Genomic DNA, 16,210 nt, shown 5'->3' on the forward strand with positions numbered 1-16,210 from the left:
AAGATGAAATCCCATTAAACATACTCTTAAAAGTTACTTTTAGTTATTGCATAACAAGTTCTCAAAATACTTTACACACTTTATTCTTCAGTAACCTCTCACATGCAAACTTCATCTCAAAAAAGGCTCAAAATGCATCAATCCCACTTGTTATTGAAGAGAAAGGCACTATAGCTAGTTTTAAGCTTTCTTCAGATAAACTAGGTTTATCAGAAGATAAACATGACAAAACCTACATGACTACATGACAAAATAGGTGTGGAATACACAGAAATTGAACACTTAGACAAAAAGGTTACCTTGGTGGCACAACTACTGATACTCCATTTTTAATTTAGGTTTAAATTCTCCAAGAATGATTATTTTTGACTTGGAGTATTGAATTGAAACTTTCCTGGAGATCAAAACTTTCCTCTATGCTCCCCAGCCTCATATTCAGTAATGGCATATAAACTTATTTTGAAGTTTTAACATACTCTGTGTAGGTCTCCACTACCAAAAACCCTCGGAAAGCAATAGGTATTGCTAACGACTGCCCAACTTTATTCAGAGGCCAACAGATGTTCACTTATAAAAGAGCTGACAGGCAGAAAGATGTAAGAGTCACAGTTTCATTTTCTGGAAACACAGAAAATGACACAAACGAGAGAAGACAGAGAATATCAACACACAAAAGCGCGAAAAGCTCAAAGTTTTGTTCAATAAATTAATGCTGACGGTAATTAAGACCCCAATCTCACTGCAATCGGTACTGCTCATTAGTACYTCCGCACTTAATGGCTTAATAAACTTAAAGCTTATTTGGCTAATTTAAACACCACCACTACAACAACAACCAAAAAAGCCACTCTTACTTTATCTATGTATTTATAAAAGCTTTATTTAAAGCAAGTTTTGCCTTAAGTACAGCTTGCTATCGTATAATACACAAACAGAAGGCTCCATGAATGCCAAGCGTGTCCTTACCTTCATTGATTTTGGATATATCTACGCTAGAATTGTTAAGCTGCAACGTGGCTTGCAGAGCAGGCAGCAGCTGGCGAAGGAGATTGGGGTCCTGCAGTAACGGGGGAATTGGCGATTGTGGGACAGGAGACACGGGGACTGTGGGAGCAGATGAAGCAGGTGCCGAAGCTGGATTCAGTCCAGAAGCTGAAGATGTGGAAGGAGTTGTGCAAGAATGGGAGACGGGCTTGTCCAGAGAYGCAGACTCTAAACAGAAGGCACACAATAATTCACATTTATCCCCCAATACAACCTTGCAACTCTCCTCACTATTGAAATATCCCTATTACATCCAGATAACCAACTTTTTAACCACTGCTTAAAAGGGCTGCATATAAACACAAGCRTAACAAAAACTAAGGGCTACTGGAGTCTAACATTTAGTAGGAAAAGAAAATTCCTTTTCTTACAACAAGGATTGAGACCGAAAGCCRTCAGGATTAGAAAGAGGAGGTTTTTTTCTGAGAAAATGCTTTTAGGATAAACCTGAGCCAAATGTTTTTCTTTTCCTCTCCCGTGCATATATTCATATTTCCTATTCATTTTTTACCCATAACTCCTACCCTTCTTTGGTAAACGTATGAGGAACAAAGCCCTTGTCAAGTCCGTCAGCGTCACCAATAGATAGGCAGGATGTGAGATCTGAGGAGAGGTTACAGGCCATACTTCACTTATTCAGWGTTCAGGCTACAAAAAATAACAATCTAGCAACACCACTCCATAACAGAGATGCCGATGAGCCCTACGCAAAAAAGAGCCATGTAGTATTTCCACAGCAGAGGGGAAACCCATCCAGAATTACATCTGCCCATAATTAATTTCAAACTTTTCATGAAGGATCAAAACCTGTATCTTCTACTGGACTATTCTCATTTTAGCTAATAACAATGGTTATTTCTCACATGAAGTGTTCAGCAATTAAATTCAGTCGTACTGTACAGCAATTTGTTCCAATTAATGTGCATCCTTTAATTAATTTTAAGTTCGACTTTGAATGCTTCATCTGAATAACAGAATCTGAATGACTGAAACATCTGAATGGTTCTCCTTTATTCCAGTACTGTGAGAAATTCCTGCACTGAAAGGACTTCCATTTACTATTTTTATACCATAAGTCATTTCAAACATCTTCCACATCCCTGTTTAAAAAGCCTAGGCCGTTACAATTCAATTTTCATTTCCTTTTCCCCTATTGCCCATTCAATCCTATCAGGAAAAAAAACAATTTGGTCAAGATTAATGCCTCTATCATGCCAAGCAGATTGCATGAAGAGTGAAGAGATGGATAGGGATCCAGTATTTTACCTGAAGTGTTTTCCAGAACATTGAAGACTTAGAATTTTATCCCCACTGTAACTTGGGCACATATTAAAATATTTTTCCCCATGAAAGCTAAGTAATTGGCTATGAATCTCTTTCATGGTAAGTGGTTCTTTTAAAAAAAAAAAAAAAAAAAACTTGGAGAAGATGAGGAATGCAGGAAGAAGTTGACTGTTCTAATAAAGGAGAAAAATGATTTTTTTAACACTAGAAATGAATAAAATGTCACAAATACTTTCTGAATGCTGCTTTCAGACAGCTTAACCTAACTGTTAAATTGGATGATGATTTGGAAGACAATATCTAACAAAGATTTAAATGATCATCAATATGTAAATCCAAGTTCTAGATTAGAAATCTCAGAGGTAAAAGAAACAAGGTGGTATTATCATGGAATCACCTCTTAGTCACTGGAGATGTTTTCCATTTTTTGGAGATGGGTATGGGAGGKGGGAAATACAGCTATTTTTCTGCCAAACTACACATTTAGAAAAATTGCGTAAGTAGAAGTGATTTTTTTAGTCAAGCACCTAAAAAGACTACAACAGGAGGAAGGAAGGAGAAGAAAAAGAGAAAAAAAAAAAAAAAAAACTCTTCTGTGTATGTGTTCTTTCTTGTACCATCATGTTTCTTTTTTCTTTGTCTTGATAATCTCTTACTAGAACATCAGCTGTGTGGATCTGAGGAGCAGCCGTCTTCTGTCCTGTCGTTAGTAGTTGATCTATTCTGTCTTCTAAAAAAAAAAAAAAAAAAAAAAGGCAGGACCACCCATAGAACCACCTATATTCTTGTCTTCTTGTGAGGATGCAATAGCCAAGGTACAGGGGCTTCAAAGCTGTGTCTAGCTACAAGCTCCTCAGCCTAAGGAGTTGGCTTGTCCTTGTCTTTCAGCAGGAACTCATGGTTTGGCCAGAAGCTTTCACAAGAACAGCTTAAAATTTCACATGTCACAAAGAGACAAGAAGTGCTGCAAAGGTGGAAGAGCGAGCAGAAAAAAAAAAAAAAAAAGGAAAAAAACAAAAGCAAAGAGCGAATTCTTTTATCCCTTTCACTATACACATGAATTGGTCAGGCCATTAGGTATCAGCACCCTCTTAAAACACTGAAGTCACCTGTGTGAGTCGCTGGCATAAAAGCATTATTTACAAAATACTTTGATGTTACAGGATTCAAAGCAGACTCACTAGAACATGAGCAAGTCGAGACATGGAGTAAAGAAGCACCTTATCCCACTGAACAGCAGCAGGCAGACTTTAAACTGAACCTGGATGTGTCAAAGTCCGCACAAGGATAAGACACAGCTGCAGACAAAAGCAAGGCAATTAAGCACAGCAGAATATAAGTATTTATTAAAGTAACTATCCTACCCTACAGCTTTGAGAACCTGTAAAATTTTGTAAAGAAATGTCCATTTTTGCCCATTTATAGTCTACATTAACTAACAAGTAAGGTGACAGAAACTAGCACTAATTTGAAGAAATATTTAATGTAGCTAGACTCATCTTCACAGTTATGTTATTAGAGTTAACTTGGCTCAAATGAGACAACACTCCTATGACCAACGGTACAAAGGAGAATTAACTGCTCTGAGAAAGATGTTACTTAATTTTTACTTAATACTTCTACTTAATATTTAATTACTTAATATTTCTAGCATCTAGCAATAGAAAAAATGTAATTTCTGACCATGCTGCAGTTTTGCACAAGAAACTGAACCAAAGCCAAACCCCGGCTAACAAGGCAACAAACAAGAACCTCAAGATTAGTTCTGGGTGTCTTCATTTACTAAACAAACAAAACATGAGCCAAAAAAAGTGTTTAAATCTGTCATGCAAAAATAAATTGAATTTCAGTAGGCCTGAAAAAGCACTACAGCTCAGATGAGCTTTCCTGCTATAAAGATGCAAACTCAGCTCTACCAATGTAATATAATAAATTCTTTTACGCATAAGGGGAATGCTACCACACAACAGGGTTCCTGCAGATATTTTAAGTAAATGCAGATTAAATAGTTACCAAAAAAAAATGGAAAAAAAAAATCTATCTAACCCTAATATTTCCATCTTTTGAGGTGGTTAATATTATAATAGGTATATATTATAATACTGTAAGACCAACAGCCTGTAATCAGTGAAAGAGTACAGCACTATGATCATGTATAGGGTATTAATGATTCTATGTTACCTAACATTATATAGGATACAAAGTACAACTCTCTGAGCACTACTTAGTTCACAAATGAGGTTATTCATAGCAAATTAAAGCATACAGAAAGTGTTCTCACCAAACCAATTTTTTGAAAGATAAATTTATATTCTATGAAAATGCAAGTATTTGCAGTTCATACTGAGCAGTCTCAATGGGTATTTGTTTGCTATGAAGGGAAATACCTTTGTAATGAAATTTGAACCATGCTAGCCAAATATGGAAGGAACTCAAAATTAGTTCCATACAATCTTAGTACAACTGAAATCATATTTTTAATGACTCTAAACTGATCTATATGATTCCTTGGCTTCCAGAAATAGAAATAAGTCCATGTTATATTCTCAATAAGAAAAAAAAAAAAGCCTCTAAATACTTACACATTCTGCTTTCATGCAATATGTCCTCCAACAGGTTTAAGTTTTAATACTGATTGCACTTATGCTGTCAAACAAAACTGGCAAGTTTCACTGCTGAAGGTACCACCAGCCCTCAAAACTCCTCCCAGAGAAGCRCATGTCCCACCTTAGCTCTCAACTATCCCTTCCCATTTCCCCTGAAATCCTTCCAGGCAGCAGCACCAAACTGCTTCCTCCCTCTCCTCTTCCTCTGCCATTCCCCTTTCCCGATGTGTGCCAATTTGCAGGACTGTTTCACTAAGGACTTTGCTGCTGTTCAGGTTGCTTTTCAATATTTAAATGCTAGTTGTGAATTCCTAAAATATATTCTACAAACAGAAATGTTGAGACTTACACACAACCACATCTTTCTTAAAGGCATTTGAACCTTCAATGAGTATGAAGCATCCAAAATGAAAAGAGGATATCCAGAAAAGTTCCATTTCTTTGCAAATATAAGGCTTTCAGTTTGGCARCTCTGGCTCACCAACACCTACTCTTGTGCCAATGTAACTTCATGTTCACAAAAAACACTCCAAAATATTATTGCAAAATATTTCTTTTACTAAATGTCACCTATGCATAAAACTCATTTTAACCATTAACATTTTAACCATTAACACATCAATTAACACATTAACTCGGAACCTGATGCTAAAATGTTACAAGAGACACAAATTTGATTTATATGAAAAAGAAGGTTTTCTCAAACAATCAAAGAAAAAAAATTAAATACTCTGTTACAAGGCCCRATAAACTCTCAAACAAAATTAAAACTCTCAAGCAAAAAATTAAGGTCTGCAACTGGACAGGGCAATTCAATGTCAATTCACTGTCAACTTTCTCTTCACTGCCAATACCAACTTCTTTGCAACTACCACCAAAGATTTTTTAATCTCACATARTTTCAGTTACTAACATGAAAGCCCCAAAGAAAACTCTGCTTAATAAAAATAAGAAACAAAACCAAGAACAGAATCAATTCCGTTACGATCCTCTGAATTGTTGAGATTTGCAATGATTACAAATTTTTGTTGCCTTTCATGTTCCAAAAATGCCTTTGCACTAATTATTTCCCAATAAAAATAAACAAAACGAATTTTCAGTTCCTAGGAGCTTTCAAAAGAGCTTCCTAAATAAATAAATCTGTTCACTTGTGTTGTGACAGAATGAAATAAAGCAGTCTGCTTTCTGACTATCACCGAGAAGCTTATTAGAAGCAACACTACATATTTTAATGGAATGTTTTAAAACAGAAAAACATTCTGCCCCATCACATTTAATTGTATGGAAACTGTTCACCTACAACAAGCTCTCTCTTCATAACCCTTTTTTTTTTTAAATGAGACAAACTGCCCCCTTGCTGTTGCATAAACCCCAAGTGACCGCTGCGCTCTCTCAAGCATTCCAACAGCTTCCACTACCAATGTAATTTTTATGCCATTAAAAACCACAGCACATGCAAAGCCCTCTAAACCCAACACTATGTTATGACCCTCTCAACCTGCTGGGACCTTGAGCCGGATTGCTGCCCTGCTAGCAGAGGCCACACGAGTGCTCTCATGCTGTGCTCTCTGTGGGGAAACAACCCTGTGTTACAAAATTCCCAGGATGCCAAGGCCTGATCTCCTCACCACCCTGCCCTCTGCTACAAGGATTAAGCAGTTATCATCTAAAAGAGCTAATTAGTGCTAATGATGAATCCTAACAAGCTCTCTGTGCTGAGGGGCCGTGTAAGCGCATACCCCAGGGCACAGCTGCCCCTCTAAGCTCTCTGAACAGCGACAGCCACATTGAGCCTTCATGCAGTTCACTTCTATGGAGGTCCTTCAGTCATACCAAAATAACAAATCCATTTAAGAGCAATCATTTTATAAACACATTTTGCAAAGTGCAACTAGAGCAACAATGACAAGCGGGTCCTCAAATGTGCCCCAGCTCTCTCTACATCACCCAAAGCCACTTCATCTCTGCAGAGCTGCTAAAATAAAGGCAACTGCAACGCCCAGCAAGCACCTCTGCAATACCAGGAGAAACCTCCAACAGTCTCTCTAGTGTAATTTTTTCGTAACCACTACATTGAGTAATATACTTAAAACTGCAAAACGCAGGCAACGAAAAAGATGCAATGACATCAGAACAATGTTAACAACTGCCTGCTGAAACCTGCAGCTTTCCTACTTTGAACGCTTTCTAGGGCTCAAAACGATGAGGGAGAAGGTGCCACTGACCCCACAGTGCAGCCCGATGCGCCTGGCAGGACGGGTGTGAGGAGTCCTACAGATGGACATGCTGCTGAGACACGGACAGCAGGGTAACACGTCATTCAGTAACGGAAATAAAGAGGAAAAACTGTGTGTGCCCTAGAGAGAAAGCGAGCCCAGGCAGGGGACAAGCAGGTCCCCGCAGCTCTGGCCACCRAGAGGGCAGACAGCTCCTGTTACCAGGGCGTTTATCCAGCCTCTTTGGGGGACTGCAACGCATCCCTGCAGCAAGAGAGAGCTGAAAAAAAGCTGCCTTTTTTCCCCTTTGCTTATCAGAGTTCTTACTGCATTAAAAATGCACACTATCAACACAACTATTGAAACAGCAGTACCTATAGTACCTATATGCTRGTATAACCCATCAGCAACACATTGCCATGAAGCAAAGATTCGTCTGAGCAGGAGCTACTGCACATACCATCCAGACATCTGGACCAAGTTGCCTTTATAAGCAGTACTAAGAGGCAGCTTTACTTCCTTTAAGGGGAAAAAACAATGAAAGATCGAACACAGTTTGCTTTACTAGCTTAAAAATAAAGCTTTCAAGCTATTTGCTGGCTCTACAAAGATTTTTTTTCTAAAGGGAATCAAATGCATGAGGCAGCAGTGCCCTCGTGGCCAAGAAGGCCAATGGGATCCTGGATGCATCAGGAGGACGCTGCCAGCAGGGCAAGGGAGGGGATCCTGCCCCTCTACTCAGCTCTGGTGAGGCCGCMCCTGGAGYACTGGGGRCAGTTCTGGGCTCCCCAAGACAAGAGSGACGTAGAGCTTCTAGAGAGGGTCCAGTGGAGAACGACAAAGGTGATTAAGGGACTGGAGCATCTCTCGTATGAGTAGAGACTGAGTGAGTTGGGCCTGTTTAGCCTAGAGAAGAGAAGGTTGAGAGGGGATCTGATTAACACGTATACGTTCATGAAGGGGGAATGCAGGGAGGAAGGGGCCAAGCTCTTACTGGTGGCCAGTGACAGGACAAGGGGAAATGGGAATGAGTTGAAACACAGGAAGTTCCATCCCCACGTGAGGAGGTACTTCTTCACTGTGAGGGTGACAGAGCACTGGAACAGGCTGCCCACGGAGGTTGTGGAGTCTTCCTCTATGGAGGTCTACCAAAGCTGCCTGGATGCCGCCCTGTGCCATGTGCTCTGGGTGTCCCTGCTGGAGCAGGAAGGTTGGACTAGATGATTTCTAGAGGTCCCTTCCAATCTTGAACATTCTGTGATTCTGTGACTATTTTTGTGTTTTGTYTCACAACTACGAATGAACACTCAAAAAGCTGCACACGGGGAGTACTACAGGCTCACAGCCACCTCAGGGAGATAAAGTACCAGAAAAAATTCACTCCCAAACCTCTCAAGGTAGAAGCAGCAATGCAGGCAGAATAACCTCAATAACCTCCCTTCCTTTTTTTCTTTTCTTTTCCTTCTTTTTTTTTTTTTTAAATATATATAGCCACAAAAGTTATTCTGTTCAAATCTTCATCAAACGGAAGTTAAGAGCAGAGGTAAAGCCACACTTCGTAACTTGTGGTTTCTGCAGCTTCAAGCATTCCAGGCCTAACGTTCAGCTATTTAAATCCTTTATTCTTSAATTACATCTATTAACTTTAAAACTCTGATCCACCCTGTCTGAAGCTCAGGAAGTGTTAGATTGGCTCACAATGAAGTCTCGCGAAACACTGAATTTCAACAACAAGACATCAGTATTATGAAATCTATCCGTTTCACCCACATAAACATAAAAGAGCTACACAGGAATACAGAAATTAAGCAATTCTCAGCATGGAAGCGTCCGAGGTAACACAGACTCTGAAGGCAGATCTATGGTGTAAATATTGTCCTAAAAGATACTCTTCACTGCCCATGCTCAGCTCGGAAAGGAGTGTCACATACATAAAAATACTAGACTTCTCCAAGGACATCGGTAGCAGCTGTGGTGAGGGCAAATTCCTCTGACTGTGGCAAAATTCAGTTACTCAATTTTACTGGAAACAGCTCAAAAAAAGAAAAAAAAAGTGTACAGGAAAGCAGGGAAGAATATCAAGTTTGAAGTCCAATCACAAATGAAAAAACATGGTACAATTGAGTAGTAAGAGTTTTAAGTACATTCTGAAGACTGTAATGAAAAGACAGAAAATAGGCTAAAGGAGGGAGTATTCGATGTGAATGTTTTGCAAAACTAAAACCCAACGGTGAAAGGCAGAAAAGCACACAGAGAAAAAGTCCAACGTCAAACCAAGTCCCTTTTAGTATTCTTTTAAGGACAATTATTTTTCCTTAACTAGAAAGACTTTTTATACATCAACAGAGCAACTTTCAAAAAGAGAATTCAATGTCCTATTAGTGCAGGATTCTAAATTAATGACAGAAAGGTTTATTAAGAATTCTATGATTCTTCCACATTTTCTTACACAGTGTTACTCTCCATGAACAAAAGAAAAGAATCTCACTATCACTAGTTTACACATCCCCTTAGTCTCACATTCCTCTTCAGCTCTACTACTCCAAGTAACAAAATAAATGCAAATAAACATATAGGCTTTTCAAGGATCACACACAGTGCCCAGCACAGTAAGGTGCTCAGCTTTGTCTGGTGTCTCTAAGTCCTCCCAACAGATATTATTAAGAAATAGAAACTTTTAGTAACTTCAGAAGTGAAGATCCAGTGAATCACAGAGCATAAAAAAAAAAAAAAACCAGCAGAGTAGCTATTACAGACAGGCAAAAAACCTTCCTGACACYGGCAACTGCTAAAACTTATTGGTCCAAAATGACTTTCAAACAGGAAAATAACAGACATGTTAAGAACTCGAGTGAAAGCAAAGGTGCCAAAAACATGAAGACAAAACAAATTAAGATACTTTTGACTAAAGGATCATTCACAATTGCAGTCTGCAGAATAAGCCAGTAAACAGCATATACTGTAGTGTCAATTTGAAGTTGTGCAAAATGAACATACTTTAAGGGAACTAAAACATATCAAAAGAAAAGGAAGTTCTGAACAGAATCAAGACAAATATATTTCAATTCTAGAAGTAATATATGTGAATCAGCAAAAACAATCCATYACCTTAAAGATCCTAAGCACAGACATACCTTTTCTCTCTGTTTTCTGTGAAGGGATGGAAGATGTGGATGTAGGCAGTTTTGATAAAGTAGATGCTCCATTAGCATCAAAGGATTTCTTTGGCTGGTGATCAGATTGTAGAGAAAATGGACTAGGAGGAACAGTGCTGGGGGTAGCAGTTGGATGAACCACGGGTTTGATGGGATGTTGTACTGGAGTAGAACTACTGTGAGTCTCTGCTCTTGGCAGTCTGTAGTCTCTGTCATTGTGCCTGCTTGTCTGAGATAAAATATTCTGGGGGAGCATACTACTGGCGTCACTGGAATGCTTGTCTTCCACTTTTGCAGGAGTCCCCAAGTAATGGTGCAATGAGGAAAAAAAAAGATTTAATTAGAAGCTCGCCTTAAGACGGCAGTGACTGAGATTAATTCAACAGCACATTAATAATAAGAGGTGAATGAATTAATGAATTAAAAAATAAAAGAAAACCCCAAGCAGATCAGAAATAAAACAGACAAAATGCAATTTTACTCCTGACAAAAAGCACTTTTTTTGACTCTTGCTTTATTTAGGGTTCCAGTTAAGCACTGTGCTTTGATGACAGGCTGCTTTATATTGAGCATTATAGCCAAAGTTAAGTTTTGAAGTTCTCCCCCMAAATTAAATCAAATTCTATTATTTCTATTTTGTATTTAGTGTCATTGCACAACTGATGCTATTTTCCTTTTGAGAATTAAAAATCTCAAACAGGTAGAATGTAATAATTTCAAATTCTTGCCTTCAAAGAATTCCMTTCAGGCCACTTGAGCAGCAGTGCAAAGAATTTGCTTTCAGTAGAATAAATTCAAGCAGATCATACACGAGTGATTGGCTAATCTGCGTCTGTCACTTGCTAATGGATTTTAAAATGTGCTTCCCTGGGAACATGTCAAGCATATGTACACTTCTCTGCATGGTTCCTAGATTTTCACCTCACACAGTTACTGCACTACACATTTTTTGTAGAAGAAAACACAATTTTTGTCCCCTGTATGTTGAAATTTTGCTTGTCCTTTCCTTGAGGGAAGAATAGGGGAGGAAGAGAGCTGGGGATGAAGGTCGGTCTTTTATAAGTCTCAGGTTTATAGAGTTCACAGATGGAAGGTCTCATAAGGATCAGGACAATCCAAACATATGAAAAACTACAAGTTTTTTCAGTAACTACCTAAAAAAGATCACTAAATTAGGGAGAAAAACAGAAGCAGTACTACAAAAAGCATTGAATAAGTAACACTAGTAGCAGTTCAATGAGTCCAATGTTATTTCAAGGATCAATATCTGGGAGATCTGTCTGTTCCAGTAGCTTTGGCCTTTTAGTATTAGAACAGCAGGAGTAAGGCAGTTTAAAAAAAGTCTTTTTTTAAGTTACAAAAGAAAACAGAGTAATACAAACAAAGCAAGAATATATTACTTTAAAAAATACAAAAGCAAAAAACACATACTTCCACTGGCAAACCCACTTGCAGCTGTCGCCTGCATCACCTCTCTTCTGTAATCCCTATCTTTTGGGAAACTGTTAACTGACATCTTGCTTGCTTCTTTTTGTCTCTGTTCTCTAAGGAAAAGAAAACAAAAGAAAGACCATAAGAAATTTAATCCCACTGTCTCGAGGTCAAGTTACACAAGATGAAATAAGCCTCTCTATCAGCTTGCTCTTACAGACTGGGGAAAACAAACTCTCCCCATGATTTCCTTACTTGAGTGCCSGTGCTTGTCCAGCACCTCAACAAGCCAGCTCAGCTCACTAATCTAGCACCAAACCACAGACCTTTTTTTTCCCCTCCCTCCTGCTTAGTAGTTCAAATGTAACAGGGAATAGAAGAGGTGCTAGAGATCATGTAAGGGCGTGGATAGAGTACACCTGGACCATTCAGCAGCCTGTTAGGTTGGTTCAGCTGTTCTTTGAGTTATCTGTGGTAAACTTTTTCTTTATACACTGAAGATAAACACACAAACACACACACACACACACACACACACACACACACACAAACACCTACATTTACCTTTCCAGCCACTCTTTTGGTTTTTCCCATTGTGAAACTTCTGTTCGGCAGTTGTAGTAGTACTTTTTGCCCGAAGAGCTGATGTGTTCAGACCAGTCATCCGCAGAATCATAAGCCTTTAAAACGTGAACAGCATTGGATTAAAGGCTACTTGGGTATTTTAATATACAAGTTTAAAAAGCTTCCATCATTTTAAGTTGCATAGCATCCTCATATACACCCTAATCTAAATGTCTATTCCATCTGTCATAGTAAAAGGTGACAACRACCACATTTCCACCACCTCCCACAAGACAGTTCCTTCTATTCTACTCCTACAAACRCCAAAGAAAAATACATCTAACAGGTTCAGGAGGATGCTAGTCTATCCATATTGCTATTTCTGCACCCTAAATCCTGCAAAATTCAGTATCTAAATACCCATCCTATGGTTTCCATCATAATGTGATTATTAAAAAAAGAAAAACCTACAGCTAAATGCTTTTCTATGAGAATTTATTTTTTCTGTTTCCAGGGAAATCACTAAAAAATACTGCCCTAACTACTAAAATTTAGGTAATAAAGAGACCAAAACTCAAGGTGTGCACTACATCTTAAGTAAGAAAGCTAGCCAAACTAGAATGATTTTACCAATGCTTGCGGAAAATACTTCTCTCCATACATGTTTTTATTTAAATAATCTAGTATCTTAAATTAAAAAAAAAAATCAAGTACCTGAAACCTCTAAAAATAACCAGTTATAACAGCTTCACAACTTATAAAAACTGCAGTTAGGGCATTTATAGGATGTTTATACAATAAACCTTATATTGGGAGAATTCARTGCAGCAGAAAGTTTGCATTTTGACAAAAATCCTGAAAGCAGCATGTGCAGAACGGGCTGAGGTGGGGATCAACACTAACCACAAATACTCACTGCATCAGAAGTCTTGCTCGGATTATTGCTGGGATTAGAAGAATGTGAATTTGAACTATGAAGAGCACTGTGGTTATGTGAATTTTCTTGTGGAGAGTAACTGGTCCCTAAAGGGGAGAAAAAAAAAAAAARARAAAAGAAAAYACATGGTTCATCACACTTTTTTTGGTACAAATAAAAGTATCTGCATTTTAAGGGTGCAGGAGCACAGCATCTTATTTCCTAAGCAGCTTACACATTCAGACACCTTTTATAAACCAGATTTCTGCTCTCAAGTGACATAGCAACTTAGTAATAACAGTCATTTACCTAAATGTAGGTAGTTTTCAACCAGAGCCCAATATAATTCAGATGCGGAAGAAGGTGGCTCCCATGTSTATTTATTTTGCACTCAGGACAAAGCCTATTTTGTCTTTTATCATGTTTAACACTGCAATATGTTGTGTCATTATTCTCACTCATGGAAGGGCTCACTCTCAAATCTCATTTAACTACAAACAAAATAAGAACCCTTTTTTCCCCCCTCGAGGGTTGGAGGAGTCCAAATGTGTCAATTTTGACATATTTTCTCCTCAGCACTAATTCATAAAGTTCGAATGGATTTGTCTCCAGCACATGCGGTTTCACGCACAGGTCTTAGGTGTCAAGTTCCTCACAGCAGTCRTCTCTTCCTAACCCTTCTGCCAGTGTTTGCAACTGGTTGTGTTTCTGCTTGCAGATCAAACCAACTTTCGCAGGTCTGTCTCTGCAGAGCAGGTACTTGCTCTTAGACAAGGTACCTGTTCTGCTCAAGACAACATTTCCCAGCCCTCACATGGTTCTGGTTTCCCCAAAAACTGCTTCTCAGGTAACCTGTTTTTCTTCCTCACCACAAAAACATTTAAGCACAAAAGAACAGATGSGAAAAGAGAAGGGAAATAATTCCCAACACTTCTCAAATTTACATTTCTGCCTGAGCTCTGTCATGAATTACACCTGAACTGTACTAATTTCTACTTTAACGAGACCACCAAAACAAACAAACCAAAAAAACACACAACAAAAAACCCTCCTACAAAGCCATGAAGAAAACAGCCCAAGGTTACAACACAAGCAGAAACAATAGCAATAGGTTGACAAAGAAACACAGAAACAAGAAATTAAACATATTTAGCATTCAGGAAAACAGAAGTTGTAAATTTTTTCATAGGTAAAACAGCAAAGTTACTTTCTCCAAATAAAGGAATTCTTATAAATTTAAGTTCTCCTCCTCTTCCTTGTGCTTTCTATCATTCAAATCAATAAATAAACAAACAGGGTTCAAAGGTTCAAAGTCCCCAGCACAAGGGAGCAAGTCACAAAGCAAYGGTGGAAGTTATTCCCACCACCTCACAGCAAGCAGGTAGCATGGGATATATTCACAGGAGGGCTAAAAGAAACCCTGAATAACCTGGGTTTGAGCATCTCACCCTCCCCACACTGCACCCCTCCCCACACCAGAGGAGCAGAGTTTTGGTTCTCTCTCCCTCTCCACAGCTCATGAATCTGCCTCACAGCAGACCCCGACATACATGGAGCAGGAACAAAATATGAGCTAGATTAAAGCAGCACTAACTTCGGCCAGTTAAAAAACAGCAACATAGGCTAGTAATTTCTCAAGAATTATTTTACCATCAGAGCGTTTACTGGCACCTCATTCTCAATGACGCGAATGCTACCACCAGAAGAAAAGCAGATCTGGCTTTATTTTAGAGGAGGAAGAAACACCTCAACAAGCAGAAAAAGAGGTAACAGCAAAAAAGAACGGCAGAGAGAAAGGGATCAGCTCAACTACATCACAAAGATAAAAACTGAGAGCTTAAGCAGCAGGTTCAAAGGAGAACCCAAAAAGAACCACAGGAGATCACAACATCAGGTAACAAAGAGCAGGCTTTCCATTTTTAAGGGAAAAACATCCTTGAAAATAGGATGGCAGATAAATCCCTTATCGGCACTACCTTAAGCAGAGAGGTTATAACGTGCAAAGTAGCACAGTGTGTGAACAGCTGAACTTTAATAAGGCAGTTTTGCTCGAACAACAACTTTTAGTGTTTGTTCGTTAAGCAAAATGATGCATTACGTAAAGTTCCACCTCTTCATAAATTTAAACTTTCCTTACAATCTACTATAAGAGACTACCGAAAGAGATGGGTGTTGATTTCAAAATAGGACAATGTTCCTCCTTTCCTTTTGTACAGGAAAATTAAAGCTCTGGTAGAAAAGCAAAGGTTAACCATCCAGATCGGAAGTGTAAAGTCTCTGGCAAATTCTGGTCTTTCTTTGATGTTTTGCCTTTTTTTCAACCTTTTCATGTTTGACTCAAAATTAAATGTGATGCCTAAGGGTTCTTCTGAAGGCTAAATCTAGTGAAGAGTCAGGAAGAAATCAGTTTCCCACACTCCCATATATAATTTCTCCTGTGTTCTCTAAGACCTGCAGTCCAGGGCAACTCAGACCCCACACCCATGTTTTACTACTGACCCAAGTTCTATAAAGCAGAACAGAAAGTGCTGAATTTAAAGCCTGCTCATGCACCAGCACTATTCTGAAATACAGATGCACTGAAGCACCTTTCAGAAGGGCCAAATGCTCTGTTTCCCTTACACAGGCAGTCCTGCCATACTGATAAGCTTTTCATAACCACTGAGAGACCGTGAGGTGATAATCAAATGTTGTTCTGTTCAAACAACCAGAATTGGCCAGGGTTACCTAGGAATATTTGTCCCTGCAATTCAAAAATGAAAGAAAAATGTTTGCTTCTGAATATTCAGTATTAGTCTACAAGAGGCCCATCTTGCTCATGTGCAAAGGTAGATGGACAGATGACAAAGATGTAGTATTACTTTAAAATGCCTTGTTCTTAAGGACTTCCATTCCTGCAGAAATTCTTTATCAGGTTTTAAATGTTCATATAAATCATGCCAAAATAAGAAAAATAGTTTCGTGGACCATACTCCAAGAAAACAGAAAATACTC

The 16,210-nt window shown here is 38.6% G+C and overlaps 1 protein-coding gene across 2 annotated transcripts in view; it reads right to left on the reverse strand.

The window, feature by feature from the left end:
• The window catches only part of WAC (WW domain containing adaptor with coiled-coil), a 58,375-nt gene that overhangs the window by 20,103 nt on the left and 22,062 nt on the right, over window positions 1-16,210 (reverse strand). For both annotated transcript variants that reach the window (XM_026048766.1, XM_026048767.1), the window contains exons 2-6: window positions 13,217-13,323; window positions 12,301-12,416; window positions 11,737-11,849; window positions 10,285-10,593; window positions 967-1,212 (exon numbers count right to left, since the gene is read on the reverse strand). In XM_026048766.1, coding sequence (XP_025904551.1) covers window positions 967-1,212; window positions 10,285-10,593; window positions 11,737-11,849; window positions 12,301-12,416; window positions 13,217-13,323 — 891 coding nt within the window. The remainder of the gene's footprint in view (window positions 1-966; window positions 1,213-10,284; window positions 10,594-11,736; window positions 11,850-12,300; window positions 12,417-13,216; window positions 13,324-16,210) is intronic.

Source organism: Nothoprocta perdicaria, unplaced genomic scaffold (genome assembly GCF_003342845.1).
Source record: "Nothoprocta perdicaria isolate Ctin4 unplaced genomic scaffold, notPer1 scaffold_57, whole genome shotgun sequence".
Lineage (NCBI taxonomy): Eukaryota > Metazoa > Chordata > Aves > Tinamiformes > Tinamidae > Nothoprocta > Nothoprocta perdicaria.